This window comes from Protopterus annectens, chromosome 16.part0 (assembly GCF_019279795.1).
Source record: "Protopterus annectens isolate FY-2018-M chromosome 16.part0, PAN1.0, whole genome shotgun sequence".
Taxonomy (NCBI): Eukaryota; Metazoa; Chordata; order Ceratodontiformes; family Protopteridae; genus Protopterus; species Protopterus annectens.
This window is the reverse complement of record NC_056750.1, coordinates 130658213-130683391: the sequence shown is the minus strand read 5'-3', so window position 1 is coordinate 130683391 and position 25179 is coordinate 130658213. Positions and strand designations below refer to the sequence as shown.

Sequence of the window (25179 nt, the reverse complement as noted above, 5' to 3'; positions counted from 1 at the left end):
GTATCTGCAACTATTAATTGACTTTTTCCTCCCTGAGGAGGTTAGGTTAACAGATAATATAAAGCGCAAACAGCAGGAGCTTTTCAGTAACTTTTCGGATTCCTCTACAACATTCCAGATGCATAGGGATCCTTCTACCCCCATGCCTCCTAGGAAAGTCAAGGAATCTACACACTTTAATTTTATCAACGATGATACAAGTAACAGTGTAACAAATGGCATGAATGTGGGTGTTGAATTGAATGGACACAACAGCATTACTCCTGTGGAGATGGACTCTGCCCAAGTTTGTACTGGGGGGGTTACCATCAGTAATGATGCATGTATTCTGGAAGAAATACCACCTGTTGCTGGGACTACCACAGACAATTGCAAGGACTCTGTGGATGTTATTCACATTGTACATCCCAGTACATGTACTAGAAACAACTTATATCCTGAAGTACATGTGGTTAAGAATAGACCTGTTTCTACAAAAGAAGGATCAGAACCTGTTGTTAAACCTAAGAAAACTATTACTTTGACTGATTCTAGCAATCTCTCAAGTTTGGATTTGACTTTTCCTCTGCCAGTGCGCATGGAGAAAGGTCCTCGCAGACCTTGCTCCATGAGCAGGGGCAGACAGAAGAGGAAATTATCAGGGGATTTTATGCCCCATCAGACTTTAAAGAGAATGTGGAACAACAAGCGTTAATTTACAATTTGTCCAACATTACTCTAACAGATGATGATACCAGTTTATTAAACAAAGGTTTGAATTTTATTCCTAAAAGTCAGAGCAAATTGACTGATACAATGGTGGACTTAAAACTTTTTTGTAGAAATGTAATGCTTAGATTCATTTATAATGATTCTGAGAAAGAATCAGCACAGAGCAGGAAGTTTGCTTTTAAGAATTTAAGTGATTTTGTACCAACTCACCACCCATTAGTTGAAGCATTCCTTAAGTTAACAGAGGAGGAATTATATAGTTACTATAATACTCCATTGGGACCCCATAAACAGAAGAGGTGGGACAATTTGAGCTTTCGGGAACGTCAGTGTTTGAGGAAATTGCAGAATGATCCTACCATTATAATTAGACCAGCTGATAAAGGTGGGAAAGTTGTAGTCCTGGATATGTCATTTTATACGGAGGCTATGTCCTCCATGTTACAGGACAGGTTCTATGAACCTACTTCCATGGAACAGGTTCACTCTGTTGTCAGATATATTCATGACACGCTTTATGACATTCTAAGAAGTAATTTAATAAATAAGGAGCTATATGGATACCTTATGATTTATACACCAACTATACCGATTATACAAGGTCTCCCCAAGGTACACAAAAATATGAAGAACCCACCCATGAGACCCATAGTTTCTGGCCGTGGTTGGGTAACTGAACATCTTTCAGTTTTTGTGGAGAAACATCTGAGATGTGTATTGAATGAAAATGTTACAGTCTTGAAGGATTCCAAGAAATTTTTGATTGATCTGTATGAATGCATTGGACACCATGATAGAATCTCTAGTTGTACTTTTGTGACTTTTGATATTCAATCTCTATTTACTGTAATACCTAATGATATAGGACTTGATTATGTGTTGAATTATCTGAAAGCACACAGTACTTACACTGCAGTATTGATAGACCTTATAGTTCATTTTCTAGAACTGGTCTTGGAGAACAACTTATTCATGTTCCAAGACCAGATCTACAAACAGCGTGATGGCGTAGCTATGGGCACTCCATGTGCAAACAGCTACGCCAACATGTTCCTTGCACATTGGGAGGAACATGTTTTATTTAAGAATGCACTTTTCTGTGAACATGTGGTGTTCTATAGAAGGTTTGTCGATGACCTTTTTGTTCTTTGGAATGGAACATCAGAACAGCTGGAATCAATGTTATCCATCATGAATGACTTTACATTCCTTACTTTTACCATGAATCATTCTACACATAGAATTGATTTTTTAGACTTATATATTGAGAGATTAACAGATGATATGATAAACACGGGGGTCTACCGCAAGGCATGTTACTGCAATTCCTTGTTATTAAGATCCAGTATGCACCCACAATTTGTTTTTAAGAATATAATGAAAGGACAGGCCATTAGAGCCTCGAGATTGAACCCCACTCAACAGGGTTTTATCTCAGAATTAGACAATCTGAGAAATAGATTACTGACCCGGGGATACAAGGACAATGAGATTATACCATACATGGAGGAAGCATACATGTCACGCACCACTTCAGGTGCACCATACTTTGGACCCAGGGTCCAAGATCAAACCGTTGGAGATCATATGTTAAATAGATCTATTAAATTTTCTACTCTGTATACTTCTGATCAACATCAGTTAAAGGAAATTATTAGCAAACATTGGGATATTCTCCTGGTTGATGATGACTTTTAACACATTGTGGGGGAGACACCAAGTTTCCTATTTCGGAATAAGAGCAACCTAAAGCGATTGCTTTGTCACCCCAGACATGATAGGAATATGAAGAACATTGGTCACACTAAACCCTGTGGTCACTGCAACTTTTGTTCATTTATTGATAGTAGTGAGGTGTTTATACACCCGGATTTACACACCATTTTCTCTATCAAGGCAGATGCAGATTGTATGACACCTAATGTGGTGTACCTAGCTACTTGTCAGGCATGCCTGAAATTTCTGTTGGTAAAACTAACCAGCCGTTAAGGGATAGAATGAGAGAGCATATTTACCACATGAGAAAGGGCACCTTACACAATGCCTTAGCAAAAATATTACCACCAATGACAATAGTCATACTTTTTTGTTCCGGGTCCTAGAGATAATTGCTGTGAACAAGAGGGGTGGTAATACTATGAATCTTACTGAATCTAAGGAGACTGACTGGATCATTCGTTTGAAAGCTGATAGGGGGCATGGGTTGAATGATAGAGCTTCTATAAAACCTAAGTTGAGACAACGCAGGAACATAAAATGAATTATTATTTATTTGTATATATTCTATCAATATTAACTTAACAGAATGTTTATTTACTTATTTACATGTTTTTAGGTCATTATGTATGTTTTACATATTCTTGTCTTATTTTACACCAACATGTTTAAATATGGGAGAGTTCTTTAAATTCTCCAGCATTGCTTTTAATTGTTTTTAATTGATTAATTTTTTAATTGATTAATTGAGCTGCTTATATAAGGGGAGGTCTACTGTGACTTTTATACAAGGATCTGAAGAAGCTGTAATGGTGAAAGCACTCATCCGTATGTTATAAGTGCACATTCTTGGAATTAAATTTGGAGTTTTGGTCTTACTTCTGCTGTACTCCGCCTTCTTTGTGACTTACAATATTTTTAATTAGCCTTTGCAATTTATAAACTATTTTCAAGTGCACCTGTTTTTGTCCTTACTTGGTTTGTGAATTTTCCTTGTAATAGGTGAAGTTAGAGATGCATGAGAAACCCGACATGTAAACACTCTTCCTTTGCTCCAGTCAGATGGCAGAACTCTGAGAACACTGTTCAACATGTATTTCCCAGCACTGTCAACTGCGGGACCAAAGTTTGTAATATTTGATGAAATAAGAATCCCATCAATGTACCAGGAAACATTTAAAAGGCTGGGATAAAATTCAGAGATTAGGCAATTGATGATGTCTGGTATTTCTATTGTAGGCTGAAAAACAGAAAATAAAATTTATTAAATGCTTGATATGAGTCTAAAGCAAAGTAGATACGATATGTTAATCCAGACATAATGATACCATTGTCGTATTAGCAGCTTCATTTGATGATTCCATCTTGGAACTGTAAAGCAAGACTGTGGGACGAGATGGTGAAATATCTAGAAAAGAAAAAAATGTGTCATTATCACTGTTGTAGTACTGGTGTTAGTCTTTGGAGCAATTATTACGCTCAATAAATGCTTCACTTGTACACTGTTTTGTTTTATTTACCTTGCACATCTCAGCCCAGGGGGTTAGTGTTTGAAAAGATGTTACATTAGTGGAAGTTTGGCACCATCCCCATATGCTCTGTACTGCTTAATCTAAGGCTAGGGTTTACTAGTACAAGCAGAGTATAGTAATCTATGCAAAATAAGTTGTCAGTCTCTGCATACAGGACAACTACCATGTGACTGTTAATATTACCAACAGCTATGTACATTTTAAATAAATATCCAACCCAGAAATACTTAGAAATGAATGTAAGCATAAGCTTCTGAAGATGTCCTTTGGAGATATCATGCTTTCTGCCTTAGAAAAAAATGTAATACCATCTGTAACACATGTAATTCTTGACATCCTTTAGAAGGAATCCTGGTTCTTTGTCTGTTTAAGAATGGCAGCCTGTTTCATTCATTAATTATTCTTAGAGAGAACCTCCTCTTCTTCTGCATTGTCTGGGAAGTTAAACTGCTAAATGGCATTTCCTAACCCAAACATTAACTGCATGAGCAGCCTTTTCTATGCCTGTACCATGAAGCATGAACCCAAGTATTTAGTGCCAACTCAAGTATCTATGCCATAATGGTTAAAGCCCTAGCCATCTCTGTCTCTCCCCAAACTCAATGCCTGTCATATCTGCAGTCCTCCTAGTAAATGTCCTCTATATTCTACACATGGGTCCGGATTCACGAAGGCTTGCACGGAGTCTAAGAGTAGTGTAAGACTCCATGCAGCCTTCGCGATCCAGGAACAGCCCAAAGTCCGTGTAAGAGACAAGCTAAAACGTCTCTTACACGGAGTGGGCGTAGATAAGTTAATCACCTCACTTGCAGCCGAATAGCATGCAAATGAGGATGATTATTGATCCAGGAAGCCCAGAACAGCCTGTGTAAGAGCCGTTTTAGCTGCAGAAATGTACTCAGTTGACAACTGAGTACATTTCTGCAAAAACCGCAATGGAGCCATGTCAGCTCCAAATAAAGGGTGCATATGTGTCAGGCAGCATGCCAATGGCCAAATATGTGGCCATTGGCAAGGTAACCTGATGCAAAAATATTAAAAATATATATTTTTTACCGATCGCCGATGTAAACCCAGCGCAATGGGCTGCTCTGTATAAAACATAAAACGAAGGTTATAAACCCACAAATGTGGGTTTTATGCAATACATTAGATTTCAATGCAGGGACCAGCAGACCAAAACAACATGGCCACCGTGTAGTGGTTGCTAAGGGGGGATGCTGAGTCTAAGAGATGTAACTAAGCATTAGTAGGCAATCTGATGCAAATGAGTGTTAGGATACTGAATTCCACTGTCACATAGCAAATGAGCACATTCTGAGTAGTGTAAGAGTTACAGAAGGGGGAGGAACAGAGTAGGAGATAGGTGACATCACAGGGGGGAATGGTAGAAAGAAATGCAGTTCATTGGAGGTCAGAGTTACATGACAGATGTCAGACAGATATCATGGAAAGAGGTGTGCCACTAGATAAGCATGAGAAAGTCAAGAAATGGAAGGTGTACACTGTTGCCTACACCAAAGTTTCTTGCTGGGCATGCATGCGCATGTGTGCACGCCATGAAGCACGAGTAAGACAGTGTGCACGCGTGTAAGGCAGACTGAGCATGTGGGAGCGTGTTGGTAGCTGTTTAACACTGTTTGCGCGGGTGTGCACGTGGGTAGGGCAGACTCAGCATGTAGAAGCCTGTTGGCAGAGCTGTAACACTGTTTGAGTTGGTGTGCATGCGTTTTAACTCGAATAAGCAGATTCTGAACCGTGTAAGCATGTGTGCGCGCATGTAAGTCACTGTGAGCGTGTTTCTGCTGGTATACACGCTGCTCCCCCCTGAGGAAACAGAAAGGAAAAAGGAAGCAACAGAATTAGTAGGAAGCTATCAGGGAATACTGCTGGAGCTAGCAGGTGAAAACAATTAGAAGCAGGCAATTACACAGGCAGAATAGTAGCTCAGCCCAACACTTAAAAATCTGCAAACAGCAGTGCAAGATGTTTCTCTCAAGAGACACTGCAAGACAGGAGTAAGCTATTAGAAGTGAAAACTGAAAAATCTGAACTCAGAGCAGAAATGTTAGGGGCTGCCATAGCAGTCATAATGAGACATAGGCGACTTGCTGATGGTGGTGACAATGCAGATGGTGCCAGACAACCCACAGTGAGGAGATGGAGAAGAGTGTACAGGCCCAGGGTCACCTACCACGGGTTACATGAGCTGGAGATAGTAGAACGCTATAGAGTGGACAGAGACCTCCTGCAGCAAATAGTGGAGCTGTGCAGGCCACGCCTCACACACAGAACCAACAGAGGGGAACCCATCCCAATGGAAACCAAGGTATGTGTTGGCCTAAGAATACTAGCAACAGTTACCTTCCAGAGACCAACTGGTGATATGATGAGGATATCACAGGCATCAGCCTCCAGGGTACTGCACCAGTTCCTGGATGCCATGTCAGCACATGTCAGTGATCATGCATATTTCCCCAAAGCCCGTGAGGTATTGGCCAGCAATATGCGTCTCTTCCAGCAAATAGCGGAATACCCTGAGGTAGTGGGTGCAATAGACTGCACGCACATACGCATCAAAGCACCAGCCGGTGAGTGGGGTAGGGCATACATTAATGGCAAGGGCTTCCCCTCCATCAACTGCCAGGTCATGTGTGATGCCCAGGGCATAATAATGAATGTGTGTGCTGGCTGCCCTGGGAGCTACCATGATTCCTACATCTGGCATTTGACACAGCTGTACCAGACATTTGCCAATGGGGACATCCTGCACGGACACCTAGTGGGGGATGCAGGTTATGCACTGGAGCCGTGGCTGATGACACCCATCAGAAACGCACACACACCTGAACAGGAACGCAATAATGAGGCACACGCACAAATACGTAATGTAATAGAGCATATGTTTGGGCTGCTCAAGTCACGGTTCCGGTGTCTGGACACATCTGGTGGAGCCTTGCAGTACACACCAACTACATGTACCCAAATTGTTATGGTATGTGCTATGCTACATAATATGATCTTGTGAAAACAGCTGCAGCAGGACCAGCATAGGGCCGGGCCAAACAGCCCCCCACCATTGCCAAGGCCATCACAGACAGAGCGTGACTCAGAGGAGGAACAACCTGAGCCTGCCCCAGTAGCAGAAGGAGGTGTGCCCAGTATGCCCTGGCCTTGGCAAAGAGGCAACGCATAGCACATACACTGGCTCAGTAGGAACCCTGGGAATGATACCTCCTCTGACTCACTCAGATAATAACAGGGATGCCTAAAATGACATGACCTGCTCACAAACATGTACAGGGAGTGTAATATGTGCATCCGACAGAGGCATCCCTGCAGCACCACCTGAGGCATGAATGCCATGTGTTAAGTAATGTAACACCATGTACTATATGCACACCTGAGGACCCTGACTAACATCCTACCCTCACCAAGCATCATGCCACAATATGACAATGAGATGATCAAGTGCAATAATTGACTGAAGTATTGCAGTTAGTCAAAGGAGATCCAATGTGTGCCAGCCTGGGATGACATGCTAAGCATGACATGATGCTCCACCTGCTAGGACTGGCGTGCACCTATCAGTGCAGGCCGTATGGATACTGGCAAAGGCTGTTGTTACCCACAGCATGCCCTGAATAGGTAAGGCTCAAAACACAAACCTACCTCCATAGGTATCAGAAGGGATAAGAATAAGATAAGGGATAAGTCGAAACAGCAAGATGCATGCAGTCTAAACTCACCCAGTATGGAGAATGTTGATATCTGTGCTGTAACAGAAAACTGAGGCAAGGCTCACAACAGCACCTTAACACTACCAGGTTACACCTCATACTGTGCTGTACAGCCTCAAAACATGGAACAAGCTACAAAAGGAGGGTGACTAGCAATAATTGTCAAGGATAACCACACCCCATGTTGGTACCACAACAAGAAGCAGCATGGACTAGCCATGGTCAAGTAACTGTGGCTAAAACTGCCCCCCAGTTTATAGCCTGCTACAGACTACTGTCCCAACACCAGGAACTGCACCTGGCCTATGCTGGAATACATGAATATATCAAGTCCTCCAAACCACATTATATTGGGTGACTGAAAATACCCAGACATAGACTGGGAGCATTATACTAGCTCCAACACTGTAGGACAAAAGTTCATAGAATCCATAAACCAAAATGCCCAGGAACAATGTACCACTCCCACAAGAGGGGTAAGCATACTGGATGTGATAATCAGCAACATGGGTACTGGATGGCAAGATGAGAAGTGTATTGCTCACTGGTAAAACCAGACCATAGAGTAATCACACTGGATATACAAATCCTGACCACAGTCCCTGGCCAGAAAACCACAGTGGAAAACATGTGTAAAGCAATATCTGCACTCCTCCAAACTGATGTGGAATCCATTAAAGGTCCTGTGCAGGTGCAAAATATGGGCCACACCTCAGAACCTGTAATACAGCCATTCCATGAACACTGCCAGGAATGCTTGGATTATGCAATCCTAAATTAAAACAAGACACAATGACATACACGCAGGCATCTGGCATGGTGGACACCAGCCATAACCAAACCATGCAAGAGAATGAGGAAGCTACTACATGATAGAGCAAGCATAAACAATGAAGTAATCAATGATCAGTAGTATGGCAATAAAATATGTCCACACATACAATCCACTAAGGCCAGCCACAACAAGTTGAATCTGTGAATCTTGAGGCAATGTTACACCTGCCCCAAGTACACAGACAACTCCCAACTCCCCCCAAGAAATACAAATATATGTGAGAGATGCAACCATCTATCCAAACTGGAGGCTGAGCTCCCTCAATTCAGTACTCCCAAAACTAGTCAGGAGGAGAAGGCAACAACACACACACCACAAACACAGTCCCACATAGACCTATCACAACTGCATACCAAAGACATAAACACAGAAAAACAAATTACAAACACAGCACACCAACAGAGGCCTCTAAAGCAGACACCCAATCAATCAACTTCCAAACATAGCACATGCAGCACATAGTACACAAAGCTGGTGTGCCAAACAGTCACAGGCCAGAAGGAGAAACAACATGCCTGATACAGTTGTAATAGGTGACTCCATAGCGAGACACACTGCTGTCCCGCACACCAGACTGAACAAGGGAAAGGGTACAGTAAGCTGCCTGTAGGCTGCCACAATACGCCACATAACAGAAGTATGCAGATCACCCCAAAGCAAGTAGAAATATGATGCAGTCATAGTCCATGCTGGTGTGAATGACCTGAGATGTACCTCCCTAGACTACATGAAAAGAGACATAGATGAGCTCTCTGATTATGTAGTCCAGGCTGGTATGACACTCACCGTTTGCAGCATCCTACCCTTACCAAGAATAATGCCACAGTACAAACATGGAATGATCAGTCATAGCAAGAGGCACACTTACTGGTGTCATTCCAAGGGAATCCAATGTCTGTCTGCTTGGGATGTCATGCTTGACAAGCCATGCAGCTGTTCCTGGGATGGCTTGCACCTGTTAACCCTGGGTGTCTGGATATTGGATAAGGCTTTTGCCACCTCCATAGAGCCTTTTGTAGGCAAGGCTGAAAAGACTAACCCACCATCATAGCAAACATAAATGGAAAGAAACATAAGGGTAATGCTGACCAATGCCAGATGTGTAAACCCCAATATGCATGCTCCCGAGGCCATCCCCAGTATGGTGAACATCGATGTCTGTGCAGTGACAGAAACCTGCTGCAAGCCTCCTGACAGCACACCAGCACTACCAGGTTATACTACATATCATGTGTCATGGCCCCAAAACCTGGAACAAAACATAAAAGGAGGGTGTGTATCCATATTCAGCACAGACACCCATACGTCCAGGTAACTGACAATGCACAAGGCATTGGAGTCCACCCATGTGCAACTAACTGTAGACAAGACTGCTGTACAGTCTGTAGCATGCTACAGACCACACTCTCAAACACAGGAACCCCACCCAGCTGTCCTGAAGACACTGGACAGTATGAATGTCCCACCAAATACCAAACAAGGTACCACAAATTACCACATAGGTGGTAAACCATTATGTATGGAAGGAGTAATCAGGGACCTAGGGACACAAGTGGACAGTAACCTGTTATGTGACACTCACATTGCCAATGTGGCTAGGAAGACTGTCTACATTGGACACCATATCATGAAAGGATTCACATCTATGTCAACAGAGGTCATTGTGCCCCTATACTGTTCTCTTATCACACCCATAATCTAGTACAATGCCTCATATGGGATGTACCTTACCTGACACCTGCAGCAGTTAGAAAGACCTCAAAGGTACCTTACCAAGAGGATAAAGGGTCTCAAATATATGTCATATGCTGCCTGGCTGTAGACACCCCAGCTGAATGCAGTCACATACTGCCTACACAGAGGCATTGCATGCCTGTTGTACAAGGCCATGCCCAACACAGGAGTAATGGACATGCTCCACCCCAGAAAACTCAAAGCCATCGGAGTTGTGAGAGTGAGAGATGTCAACCTCAACAAATAATGAAATAGGATGTGCTGGAGGGACAGATACATAATCCAGAGGCTCCCCACACCCTGGACCAGAATCCCACTCCATGTTAGGCAGAGCCCCTCACTGACACTCTTCAACAGGAATCTTGCCAAGTGGATGGATGATTGTAGAGTTACACTGGGGTCTTCACTGTGTCATGTCCAGACAGAGGCACAGCAAAGCAAATCATAAATGGCCATAATATTCACATAGCAAGGGGTGGCAATAGCCACACACACTCTGGCTAGTTTAACAAATGCCCTAGGGTGGATAGCCTAGTATGAACATATGAACCTATGAAGATACAAATTGTACAGGACACTAAGGATAATCCCAAGGCTTTCACAACTGATGGTAGGAACCGTGTTGGGAATTCACAGATATGCTCTGAATCACACAAATATCACAAACAACATACCAAACACACACACATATTGCCAACATACATCCTGACAGGTGCAGTGCAACCCCTCACCCCCAGAATGCAAAATATCTATCCCAGCAGACTGATGGCCCCCTGACATTGCAGATGCTGAGGTAACAGCCAGCATCTACAAAGCAAAACACACAGCAGCAATGGTATGAGATGGTGTCCTGGGCTGAGTCCAACATGGACTCCAAGACGAATGGAATGCCAAATCACACTACTGCTCAATGTCAGCCTTACCACAGGATATGTACCCAAAGAGCAGTGTACAACAACAGTGGTCCTTCTCAACAAAGGTGTTGCTGAATGGATACTGAAAACTACCACCCCAGAATCCTGAGAAGCTCGGTCTGCACAGCTATGGAAAGGATCAGCATGTACCGCAGACATAAAGATATTGGGGACCTACTGACACCAGACCCTACCCAGTGTGGCTTTCTTAAGTGCAGATCCTGCCCCTAAACATATTTGACTCAATTGAAACAGTCATTAAGGTCATTGATAAGGGCAATGTGGTCCACACAGCGTAGCTGGACCTTGCAAAGGCTTCTATACAATACCCTACATGTCATTATAGATAAGCTCACCAGCTTAAATATAAACCCCTATGTCAGTAGAGGGGTTGCAAACCAGACCAAGGACAGAACAGACATGGTCAGACATGCTGCAGCCATGTTAGAATACAAACCAGATATAACTGGCATCCCCCAAGGCTTGGTCCTGGGATCTCCCTCGTCTGGTATATATGTCCCATAGGTACAGGCCAACATTGAAGGACTGTGTCTGAACATGGTTGCAGAGGACTACAAACTGCTCACCATATATGATCCACCAGCTGACACAAGCATCCCACAAAAGGGCCACATAGAAACAGACAACTGGTGCCATAGCCATGTCAGCAAGCTAATTGCAGAAAAGTGTATAGTCAACCCCCGTGGATCTACAGTAAGTGCCCACCAATTACCACATAGGTGTTAACCCATTACGTACTTAACATGTAATGAGAGACCTGGGGACACAAGGTGATAGATATCCTGCATTGGACAAACATGTGCTGTAGTGTTTACAGAGACATACCATATACCCACCTAATCATGAAGGTTGTCAGATCTAGATAAGGGGAGGTCATTGTGGTTCTGCAGTCATCCTTCATCAGCATTACAATTGACTACAATAGCCCCTGTGGGATGTACCTCAGCAGATACCTCCATCAACCGTAAAGTCCCCAACAGTACCTCACCAGGAGTATCAAGGAGCTTGCACAGATGCCATGTGTTGCCTGTGTTGCTGGTATCAATAAACATGCTGCACCTTGTACAATCTGAATGGCAGTGAGCTATGCACATGAGAGACCTGAACCCCAGCACTGACTTACATAGGACAAGCTGTACTGCATGATCCATAACACAGAAGCCACCCCCACCCATGAGTAAACTCCCAGTACAGGCTACCCATAGAGTCACTTATCGATTTTCCTCAATAGGAATCTTGATGAGTGGATGGGAGATGGTAGCTTTATCCTGGGTATCACTGTCATGTCACAGGTAGACAGAGGCACAGTATACTAACCATGGCATATGTCATGGCAAACTCCACTTACAATGTGTGTCGAAGGACAAACACACTCTCCGACTAGCATTAGAAATGGATTAGGGCACATCGCTAGTGTTTGCAAATGTACACCTATGTTGTGGAATACACTACCAATGTTGGACAAGCCTGGTTTAGGTAGTTCATATCTGAACATAATGCAACATGGTCAGATGTACACAACTGGCCCCTAACCAGGCTGTTGTGCTCACTATGGAAATGTAAACCAGTGATAGCACTAAAGCCCAGGATACTGTCCACCACAGTCAAAGTACTGAACCAGTACACTATACAGTACTACAGTGTTAGGTCAGTGTGAAAGGATGTTGACAACTGTATGCAAAGTATCCCATGCAAACCCTGTAGGCACAGTATAATCCTGTTGTGTTCACACACAAAGCAGTTGTACAGTAACTACACAACATGACACACAACACACAACCATAAACGGGAGATATTTGTTGAAGTTCACACTCATCCACAAATGTGGTGGGCTGCAGAGTTCAACATATGGAATGCTCACACTGGGCATGCTCACACACTTTGATAAATGAGACATATGTCAGACAACAGGCCATGGGAAGGCCGAACTGGGCATGCTCACACACTTAGGTCAAATCTCAGTTTAGCAGTTGGCCACACATATCTGGTATTTTTACGTGTTATTCCAGGAACCAACCACATTACAGCAGTCTGCCCAGTGCACACAGTTAAATGACTACAGAGACATACGTGATATAGTGGATCCCTCCCATATGCAAACATCTTCCACAGATACACAAATTGTTCATACAAACAGGGAATGCTATGGCAATAAAGACGTGCAAACAGTCTATCAGCAACAAATAATGTGCATTTGACAATTAAACATATGGGTGTAGAGGTCAACACTAGGCTGTTTGCCCTAGGGAATGATAGCTTAGCCAGAGTGTGCTTGGCATCTGCCTCCACACAGGATGCACATTCCCCTTTCTAAACACCAATGATGTCAGCACCCTATAAGTACAGCAGGAGAAACAAAACCTCCCAGTAATGCGAGTAGCGAGCTCTGCTAATGCATCCGTCTTAAGTGTCATAACATAGTTAGGTAGGGGTTTGAATCCTGCAAATGCACAGTGTGGGTGGGGTTGGTGTGTGTGCAAGTCTGTGGGAAAGAAATGTCCCTTTTGGCAACTGGAAAAACACACTACAGGATGCACATTCCCCTTTCTAAACACAGATGATGTCAGCACTCTATAAGTATAGCAGGAGAAAAGCAACCTCCCAGTAATGCGAATAGCACGCTCCACTAATGCATTTATTTCAAGTGTCATAACATAGTTAAATAGGGGTTTGAATCCTGCAAATGGCAGGTGTGTGTGTGTGTGTTTGTCTGAGGGGGGTTAGTGTGTGTGCGTGAGGAAAATGTCCCTTTTGGCAACTAGGAGAACAGACTACAGGATGCACATTCCCCTTTCTAAACACTGATGATGTCAGCACTCTATAAGTATAGCAGGAGAAAAGAAACCTCCCAGTGATGCAAATAGTGCGCTCCGCTAATGCATCCGTCTCAAGTATCATAAAATAGATAGGGGTTTGAATCCTGTTGATGGGGGTAGTTGTGTGTGAGGAAAATGTTCCTTTTGGCAACTAGGAGAACAGACTACAGGATGCACATTCCCCTGTCTAAACACTGATGATGTCAGCACTCTATAAGTATAGCAGGAGAAGAAAAACCTCTCAGTAATGCAAATAGCACGCTCCGCTAATGCGTCCTTCTCAAGTGTCATAACATAGTTAGGTAGGGGTTTGAATCCTGCAAGTGTGTGTGTTTGGCTGAGGGGGGTTAGTGTGTGTGTGTGAAAAAACTGTCCCTTTTGGCAACTAGGAAAACACACTACAGGATGCACATTCCCCTTTCTAAACACTGATGATGTCAGCACTCTATAAGTATAGCAGAAGAAGGGCAACCTCCCAGTAATGCGAATAGCATGCTCTGCTAATGTGTTCCTCTCAAGTGTCATAACATAATTAGGTAGGGGTCTGAATCCTGCAAAAAGCAAGTGCATGTGTTTGGTTGAGGGAGGTAATTGTGTGTCAGAGAAATGTCCCTTTTGGCAAATAGGAGAACAGACTATAGGATGCACATTCCCCTTTCTAAACACTGATGATGTCAGCACCATATAAGTACAGCAAGAGAAAGGAAACCTCCTACTAATGCAAATATCGCGCTCTGCTAATGCATCCATCTAGAGTGTCGTAACATAGCTAAATAAGGATTTGAATCCCACAAATGGCAGGTGTGTGTGTTTGGCTGAGGAGGGTAGTGTGTGTGAGGGAAATGTCCATTTTGGCAACTAGGAGAACAGACTACAGGATGCACATTCCCCTTTCTAAACACTGATGATGTCAGCACTCTATAAGTATAGCAGGAGAAGGGAAACATTCTAATAATGCGAATAGCGCACTCTGCTAATGAGTCCATCTCAAGTGTCATAACATAGCCAGGTAGGGGATTGAATCCTGCAAGTGTGTTTTTGGCTGAGGGGGGTTAGTGTGTGTGAGGGAAATGTCCCTTTTGGCAACTAGGAGAACAGACTACAGGATGCACATTCCCCTTTCTAAACACTGATGATGTCAGCACCCTATAGGTATAGCAAGAGAAGGAAAACCTCCCAGTAATGCGAATAGCGCACTCCGCTAATGTGTCCGTCTCGAGTATCATAACATAGTTAGGTAAGGGTTTAAATCCTGCAAATGGCAAGTGTGTGTGTTCGGCTGAGGGGGGTTAGTGTGTGTGCAATTGTATGTGAGGGAAATGTCCCTTTTGGCAACTAGGAGAACAGACTACAGGATGCACATTCCCTTTTCTAAGCACTGATGATGTCAGCACCCTACAAGTACAGCAGGAGAAGGTATGTGGCATGGACAATGACTGAGTCATATGTGTCCATGCCTCTGACTGACCTGTATGCTTGTGTTATGTGGTGGACCATAGTGCCCCACAGGCATATCACTGTGACCTTTACCTTGTCCAGCCTGGTGAGCGTGACCATACTGTACCGGACAATAAAGGTTGCGAACACAACTGTGGCATGTGTGTTGTCTAGCCGTACAGGCTGTGACTGGCACACAGGATTTGTGTGCTATGTGTTATGGGTGATGTGTTCAGGCATAATGTATGCCTGTGTGCCAGCTGCAGAGGTGTGTGCCGCTCAGGCAGGATGCTATTCTAAGGCTCCATGAATGGCCCAGTGTGTTCACGTGCTTGTATTGCTGTCAGTGTAGGTCTACATCAGACTGGTATTGTAGTCACTGTAGTATTGCATGCCACCTGACAGGTTATGCCAGTACTGGGTTCAGAGTGCTTAGTCCCCAGTTTGGCTATGTGGTTCCATCTCATACATGTGTTGTACATCCATGTGTAGGGGAGAGGGTTGACTCTGTACATGTGGCAGCTGTGACATTGCCATATGACCTACATATTCCACAACTGTAGCATAGAGGTGACTGACAACTGACCTGTGAACATGCTACCATAGTATTATGATTGTCATGGTGATTAACAGCACATAGGGCTAATGGGGAACAAGGTACATAGGTTCATAGCGTCATACTAGGCAATCTGCCCTAGGGCATTTAAGAACCTAGCCAGAATGTGTTTGGCTGTCGCCATCCAATGTAAATATATCTTGCCATGCCCTTTTCCAAGGTTAGTATACTGTGCTTCTGTCTAACAGTGACACAGAAGTGATACCCGGGGTAAACCTACAATGTCCCATCCACTCATCAAGATTCCTCTTGAAGAGAGTCAATGAGGGACTCTTCCTAACCTGGACTGGGATTTTATTCCAGAGTGAAGTGAGCCTCTGGGTTATGAATCTGTCCCTCCAGCATGTCCTATTTATTTCAGTGCTGAGGCTCAGGTCTCTCAAGCGTGTATCCTGATGGGATTTGGATATTCTCAGGTGCAGCATGCCCATTAATTCCAGGTTCGACATGGTGTTATACATTAGGCACAGATTGCCTCTGAACAGGCGGTATGCCACTGAGTAGAGCTGGGGTTTATTTAACCGGTCAGCATATGGCATCTGTTTGAGCCCTTTGATCCTCTTGGTGAGGTACTTGTAGGGTCTTTCCAGTTGCTGCAGGTGTCAGGTAAGGTACATTCTGACAGGGGGATTGTACTCAATTATGGGCCTGATGAGGGATGAGTAAAGAGGCACGATGTCCTCCCCTGATGTAGATGTGAATCCCTTCATGATGGGGTGGGCTATATACAATGTCTTTCTAACCACTTTGGCCACGTGGTTGTCAAATGAGAGATTGCTATCAACTTGGGTCCCCAGGTCCCTAATTACTTCTTCTGTACATAATGGAGTACCACCTATGTGGTACTTTGTGGGCACTTTGTTTTGCCAAAGGGGATGACTATACACACTTTTGCATTCAGCTGGAGGCCATGGCTCTGGCACAAGTTGTCTGTTTCTATGATGCCCCTTTGGAAGATGCTTGTGTCGGCTGGAGAGTCGATTATGGTGGCCAGTTTGCAGTCATCTGCATATTTGGTCAGCCACAGTCCTTCCGTGTTGGCCTGTACCTCTGATAAATATATACCAAACAAGAGAGGTCCCAGGACTGAGCCTTGTGGGACACATCTCGTAACTGGTTTGGAGTCTGGCATGGCTCCAGCAATTCTAACCATGTGGGTTCTGTCTTTGAGCCAGTGTGCAATCCATCTAGTGACATAGGGGCTTATTTAAGCTGGTGAGCTTCTCTAGAATGCCCGAGTGGGGTATTGTTTTGAAGGCTTTTGCGAGGTCCAGGTAGGCTGTGTGAACCACCTTCCCCTCGTCAATGGCCTTGGTGACTGTTTCAAAGAAATCAACCAGGTTTGAGAGGCAGGATCTGCCCTTAACAAAGCCAAACTGGGTATGAACCAGTGTCTGTAGGTCCGCAATATCTATATCTATGTGGTCCATGATGATCCTTTCCATAGCTCTGCAGACCAAGCTAGTGTGGCTTATGGGGTGATAGTGTCCAGGATCCGTTGAGGCACCACCTTTCTGTAGAGGGACCACTGTTGCTGTACGCCACACTTTGGACACATATCCTGTAGTAAGGCTGGGATTGAACAGTAGGTTTATGTTTGGTAGTAGCACGTCTTGGTGGTCATGTAGGACACAGCCCGGGACACTGTCTCGTCCCATTGATGCAGTGTGTATTGCTTTGGAGAGGGCGGCTCTTACCTGAGCATCTGAGATGTCAGGGGGGCAGCACTCTGCTGGGATACATATTTGCCCTTTCAGTGTGGAGTGGGGTGAGAAGTTTGCACTGAATCTGTCATCTAGAATGTTGGCAATGTCTGTGGGTTTGGTGTTTCTATTGACATTTTGGACTACCTCTGAGCATATCTGGGAATTACCACCCAGGTTCCTAACATAACTAAAGAAAGCTTGTGATTATCCTTAGTGTCCTGTGCAATTTCTGTCGAAGCTGGCCTTAGACAATCTTATGAGTGCCTGTAGTTATTTGCTAATACTCATCAGTGATGCCTTCCCTATTTGTGAATTTGCTGTATTATTTGGTAGCTTCCTCCTTCTATTGTGTAGTTCGTTTATGGCTGGGGCCACCAGACAGGATGTCTGCCCTTGGAGGATTGGGTCTTGGTTTTATTCGGGATCACATGATCCATGCATTCCTGAAGGCATCCATAGAATGCGTTTATAGAGGAATCTGCGGTCTGGTCTGTAGTTTCCACAGGCCCTGGGGCTTTGAAGGATTCCACCTCAGTTTTGAGGAGTGTGAATTTGCTTTAGAGAAGTTGTTCACTGTGGTGTTCTGGGCAGGGGGTGGGGTCGGGATGTGACTATCCAGTGAGATTAGTTTATGGTCCGATCTTACCAGTGAGGGATACACTTCTGGTCTGGAGCATAGAGTCCCCATGTTGGTGATGATCAGGTCCAGTATGTTTCCCCTTCTTGTGGGAGTGGTAACAAGTTGTTCCATAGCATTTGAGCTCATATATTCTAGGAATCTTTGGCCTAGGGTGTTGGAGCTAGAGTCATGCTCCCAGTCCATGTTTGGGTAGTTGACGTCGCCCAATATAATGGTGTTTGGAGAAACCTTCATATTTCCACTGTTCATAGGATGGCTGAGTGCAGTTCTTGGGTTTGGGAGGGTGGTCTTTAGCAGGCTATAACCTGGAAGGCAGTTTCACCCATTGTTAGTTGCACATGGATAGTCTCTGATGCTTGGTGCTTTGCCACCAACCTGGAGGTGTGGGTATCTTTGATGAATATCAATACTCCCCCTCCATTTGTGGTTCATTCCAAGTTTTGGGGCTGAAAAGCATGGTATGAGGTTAAACCTGGTAGTGCTGGTGTGCTCTCAGTAGCCCTGAACCAGGCATCTGTTACTGCATAGATATCGATGTTCTCCATGCCAAGGAGAGTTTTGGGTGCATGCATCTTGAGGTTTGGACTTCTGGCTTTGGGTAGCATTACTCTTAGTTTCTTATCCCTTGTGATACCTATGAAGGTGGGTTTGTCATTTGAGCCTTGCCTAACATAGGCACTATGGGGGTAGCAAGAGCCTTTGCCAATATCTGAAAGCCCAGGGGTGACAGGTGCAGGCCATCCCTAGCGAAGCAGGTGGTTCAACAGAAGATGAATATGTGAAGGTGTAGTGCCTGTGATTAGTTAGCAGTAGCATATATGACTGCTCACGTGGACACATTCCAGGTAAGTCATATGAATTGTGTCACAGGCAATGTACATGTGAACAGGACAAACAGTGACATTCTGTCAAGTGAGACATGGACATACATATAGTAAGCTATGCAGATGGCACTAGGAGTCCACAGAAGCTCTATAACTATGCATTGCAGGTGTGATCAGTATTCCAGCGTAATTGCAAGCAAACATGCATGCAAACAAAACTACAGTAAACAGGGCTGCATGTAGTCCATTGTACAACAAACAAGCTGTACCACTTCCAGTAGCTAACACTGCAAATATGCAGGCACTATGCACATGTACATGGAAATACACGGGTCAGATAGTCAGTCTCAGTGCACACAAGTGTACAGACCATGTACTGTCAGGATGTACAATAACTGGATGGAAACCCATGTGCTCATACCTGCAGTAATACACATGTCAAATAACAGACACTGAGCCTTCACTCAGTGGTTCCATACTTAGTAGGATGTATGCTACCTGGCCTGCCACTACAGTATCCCTGACATATATGGGGACTCTCCCTCCTGTGACAGTTCGTTTTGTGTGTTGGGGCTGTCTAGCATGGTATGAGATGTGAGCTTGCAGTGCTAGGGTGCTCCTGTGTGTCCTGTACCAGTCGTGTAGTACTGCACACATATCAACATCCTCAAACATCCGCATTGCAGAGTCCAGTGTGGGCAACATGCCACTTGCAGTTTACATGTCCATCATTGCATATTACTACATTCATTACCTTATCCCCTGTGCTACCTATGTATGTAGCCTTCTGTTGACATCATTACCACCAGTATGCCAACATGTGCAGATGATACACTATGGTACTTACCATGGGTGTAGACAACAGTACATGACAATCACACCCTTACTGCATCAGGCATGCTGTGATATACCCACAATTAATTCAGCACACAGTACTGTTAACAACATGATACTATTACTACACATCTATGTGGTCACCCTGTGCATCAGCAACATGTTGACCTGTACCTGCACAGTTTTTACAGATTGCAGGAGGGGGCACAGTTTCATCATATGCACAGGGTGTGAACTTGGTATGCCTGAGTCAGCCACCGATACCACCGATTGACATGTATGTGTATGTGTGTTGGTGAGGGACAGCAGTAGAAGGTTGGGCAATGTTGATGCAGTGTGTGCGTGTATGCGGTAGCTAGGTGTTGTCAATTCGCATGTGTGTATGGATGCACACAGTTCCACCTCATGGCTGCCATATACTGGTGTTTGTGGACAGCCACAGACTGTACCTGCCAGGTCATACAGATCAGTGTCTCTGGCCACGGACACGGTACCTATGCCTTGCAGGGGTGCTACGGACTGTATCCAGTACCAACCCAGACTGGGTACTGTTATCAGAAGCAGGTGTTCGTTGACTGGACACAGATCCCTGTCGGGCCTGGCCAGAGCCATGTGCACGTGGTCTCCTGGGGCGGTCTGATGACAGCACAGACCCAGCATTGTTGGGGCTGCTGCTGGCACTAAGGGGGCGGCCACGGCCCTGTTGTCGTCCGCAACGACTGCCACCTGCTGCTGTTGCTGGCATACGGCCACGTCGACACCTCAACCGCCCACCCTCGCCCTGGCTCATGGACATGTAGTTGTGGAACCGGTCTAATATGTCCCCACAATGTCTGTCTATGACATCGGTGAAATCACGGATGGCAGCCGCAATGTCACGCATACTGTCAGTCATGGCTGTGTGACATGCTGTCAGCTCCCTCAGACCCTGTCTGGTGTACCGTTCCATACGTGACTGTGCCTGCATGACAGCCCGAAACATAGCTGAGGTTGTAAGACCTCTGTGGGCACGTCTGACAGGGGCAGTACACCCACGGATCCTCCCACGAGAACCCCTGGACATCTGTCTGTGTGGTACCATCTCTGGGCCATGCCCATGGCTGCTGTGTGGGGAGGCTTGTGCCACAGATACCACATTACCCTGGTCAATGCCCACTGTATGCTGTCCATCACCTAGGGACATTGGTGACAAAGGGTGTATTGGCAGGATAACTGTGTGCATTGATGGGGTTGACAGCTGTGTACTGTCAATTGGCTGACCAATGGCGGACCCTGGCATACCTTCCTGTGCCATTACACAGATGTCATCATTATCAGTACCCATGGCACCTGATTCAGGTTCCCTGCTACATGACACCAGAGCAGCACCAGAACCTGTGGGAGGGAAACAGGAAACACAGTTTACAATGTCTACACATTACCAGTGATGCACAAATGCACACATGCACACATGCACACATGCGCACATGCACACATGCACACGTGCACACATGCATTAACTACCAGTGTACACAACAGTCAGCTATAAATATGGCATATTACCTGCACGTTCACTGTCTTGCTGCTGTGTGGCTCCAGCCTCCATCATAATGCATGTCTGCTGATGTTGTTGTTGCTGGCGGACTGGAGCCACTACACTCATGAGTAGTCCCTCCAGTCTGGTGAGTGGGGGATGTGTAGCCACCCCACCACCTGTGGCGACCTGTTGCCTGTGGATATCCGACGCACGCTGACGGACATTTCTGATTAAATCACTGCAGTGATGTCGTACCTGCTCATATGTCCTATTATGCGTGCCTATGTCATTTACCCGACGGACCAGGTCTTGCCACAGTGCAGCCCTCTCCTGCTGATTCTGGCTGGTGCGGGAAAAGAGTATTGCATAATCCCGCACCAGGCTCTGGTGTATCTCCTCATCTTCAGCTGTGGAGTAAGTGGGATTCCGCGGGTGAGCCATGTACCTGAAAAAGAAAATAACCTGATATCAGCAATATATGTCAGCAGAATTTGGCACACATACTACACATGCTACTCGACTGTTATGATACAACATATCTCACATATATAGCATCTGTCTGTCTATTGGTGGATACACATGTAAATGGCCAGGTATCAGTGCTCAGCCAGCAACTGTGCAACAGTACCTGGCACACTCCATACGACATACTACCAAACCCCAGCAGCCAGAACACTGATTCAGGTCAAGAGCACCTCCTCACTCTAGGGGTTTGTATCTAGGTACTGTATGGCCTACATCAACTACTGTGAGCTGACCACACACTAATTGCCCTGGATATACATATCCCACCTCCACCACCAGCACAAACGACTATAGTGAATAACATTACAGATGCAAACTTTACACTTTGTAACAGTGACATGGTATCCGTTCAGCCCACTGGACCATTGGCAGATACAACCCACAATGCTGACCCCTACACAATTGCTTTCTACAGACATCTCTAAGAATGCATGGATCATGCAATCCCATATATGACCAAGACACTCTCCACAAAGGGACAGCATCCTGTCTGGTGGACCCCAGCCATAGACAGATTGTATTACAGAAGATGGAAGCTACTGCAAGACAGAGCATAATTCCATAAAGGGAAGGCATGTCTGAGCAGCACTAGTAAGGATCTATTTTCCATCATACAAACATCCATGGGCAACTTTGAGAGGAAAATCAAGAGGGACACTACAGATAACCAGAAGGCCTTCTTCAGTTATGTTAGCAACCTGGTCAGAATCCATCCTCTATGCCCATAGTTAGTACACAACAACAAATATTTCACTGACACCACAGATATTGACAACATTGTGGCAGACAGGTTCAGTGCAGGTGTCACCCCGCCCTCTCCCCCAAAATAAGACATAGTTATCCCAGCTGACTGTAACCTCCCTGTCATCACAGATGTCCAGGTGACAGCCGCCCTCAGGAAAGCAGAATACACAACATGACTGGGACCTGATGGTATCCCCAGTTGCATGCTACATAAACTCTGACAGGAGCTAAACACACATATAAAAGTGCTATGTAACACTAGCCTGACTACAGGATATATGCCTGTACACTGGCGCACAGCAGCAGTGGTTCCACTCCACGAAGAAGGCACCTCAACATACCAATACAATACAACACAATACATTACATTACAATACAATACTATACAATATGCTATTGCCCCTGGGACTACAACAGCATACTGTTCTGCTACCCTGACCATTGTGACACATGTGGTGTGATGGTACCTGCTGCTGTCACACAGTTACACAGGGTGACTCATATGGCATACTACCTATCTGACTAACATTCAGCAGGGGTATGTGTGACATGTACTCATGGGGAGTCTTGCTTCTTAACACTGTGTGGTTTATTGCAGGGTATGTCTTATCTGTGGGTAGGAACTTTTACCTCCACATGTGCTCTCTATTGCAGTGGCATGTACGACACACAGCAGTCATTTAGGTTGTGGATAGTGTGAGGTGTTACTATGGTTGTTGGACATCTGTCATGGGTGTGACTTACGTATGTAAATCCGGGAGTGGTAACCTCTATGTGGGTAGTATATGTGTACTCTGTGGTGTTGTCAGTCACTGTGCATTGGTAATGTGTTTGAGTGCATTGTCACAGTGTTGTACATGTCACTGTGTCCTTCTCCATATCTGTAGCTGTCATGTGGGGTCCATACCATGGCATTCATTATGTGGTGTGGAGGGGTACACCAACCTATATGTCCATAGCTGACACACCATGTCTGCTGACACATACCATGTGCAGGTATTCCAGGAATAGTGTGCCACTGTGAATATCATTGGGGCCACTATTGTACACATTTATGACCCTGTTCACCCCTGACACATGCAGTGGTGGGCAGCCAATCACATATCTGGTGGTTACTGGTGTAGGTGATTTGAAATGTGGTATGGTACTCTGGTTTTGACACTGGTGTTCACTCCATGCATTTGTCACCAGGCACCTGTTGCAATACATCTGTACACATGTGCCTCACTCAGAATTTATATACATCTCTCTCTCTCTCTCTATATATATATATATATATATATATATATATATATATATATATATATATGTATATAGATATATCTATATGTATATATATATATATATATATATATATATATATATATATATATATATATATATGTCTGTATACATATACACATATATATATATTGATGTACATATATTGCTATAGATGTGGAGAGGGGGGGCACAGAGGGGGTGAGAGTGACAGAGGGGGTGGGACAGGGTGTGTTGAGGTCATCATATACAGTCATACCTGTAGATAGTCAGATCAGTCTGTCTATGTATATGTATCTACATATATCTATATCTGTATGTGTGCATTACATATATATGTTTGTACATATTCTATCTACATCTGTCTATGTATTCCTACATCTCTCTCTATGTACATATACATATATGCATATTATATATATATATATATATATATACATATATATATATATATATATATACATATATATATATATATACATACATACATATGATGACATACATACGTATAGACAGGTATATCAACATGTTTGTCTACCATACTGTATACACACACTAACATACTGCTAAACATACATAACTGTGAAACCTACTTTGTACATTGCACTACAACCTACAGTCAATCTACATTGATATGTGCACATAGATGCTCTCACATACAAATGTATGTACAGCCTTCACTGATAGTTGCTGTATGTCCCCTGCCTTTACACATCTTCATATACATATGGATACAGACCAATGACACATATGGAGGGTTCACAGTATGTAGACCTTTATAGTATTACTTTACATTACCTGTGTTTGTCACAGCTGCTTGTGTTGCCGTCTGGTTTTCTGTCCTGCTGCTCCACTTCCCAGTTGTCAGTTTTCAGGTGGCTGTTGCTGAACAGTTTTGTTTGTGTCTGCTTAATTTCAATTTTCTCTGTCTCTGTCTCTGTCTCTCTCTCTCTGTCTGTCTGTCTATCTGTCTCTCACGTCCTCCTCAGGGTGCAATGAAAGTATTGCATGTGTGGACTGGGAGTACAGCATACTTTTGTAGGTATCTGCATATGCCC

The 25179-nt window shown here is 44.3% G+C and overlaps 1 protein-coding gene across 1 annotated transcript in view; it reads right to left on the bottom strand.

The window, feature by feature from the left end:
• The window catches only part of LOC122790532, a 340990-nt gene that overhangs the window by 289340 nt on the left and 26471 nt on the right, over window positions 1-25179 (bottom strand). Inside the window, exons 6-7 of the mRNA XM_044058080.1 lie at window positions 3756-3835; window positions 3403-3667 (exon numbers count right to left, since the gene is read on the bottom strand). Coding sequence (XP_043914015.1) covers window positions 3403-3667; window positions 3756-3835 — 345 coding nt within the window. The remainder of the gene's footprint in view (window positions 1-3402; window positions 3668-3755; window positions 3836-25179) is intronic.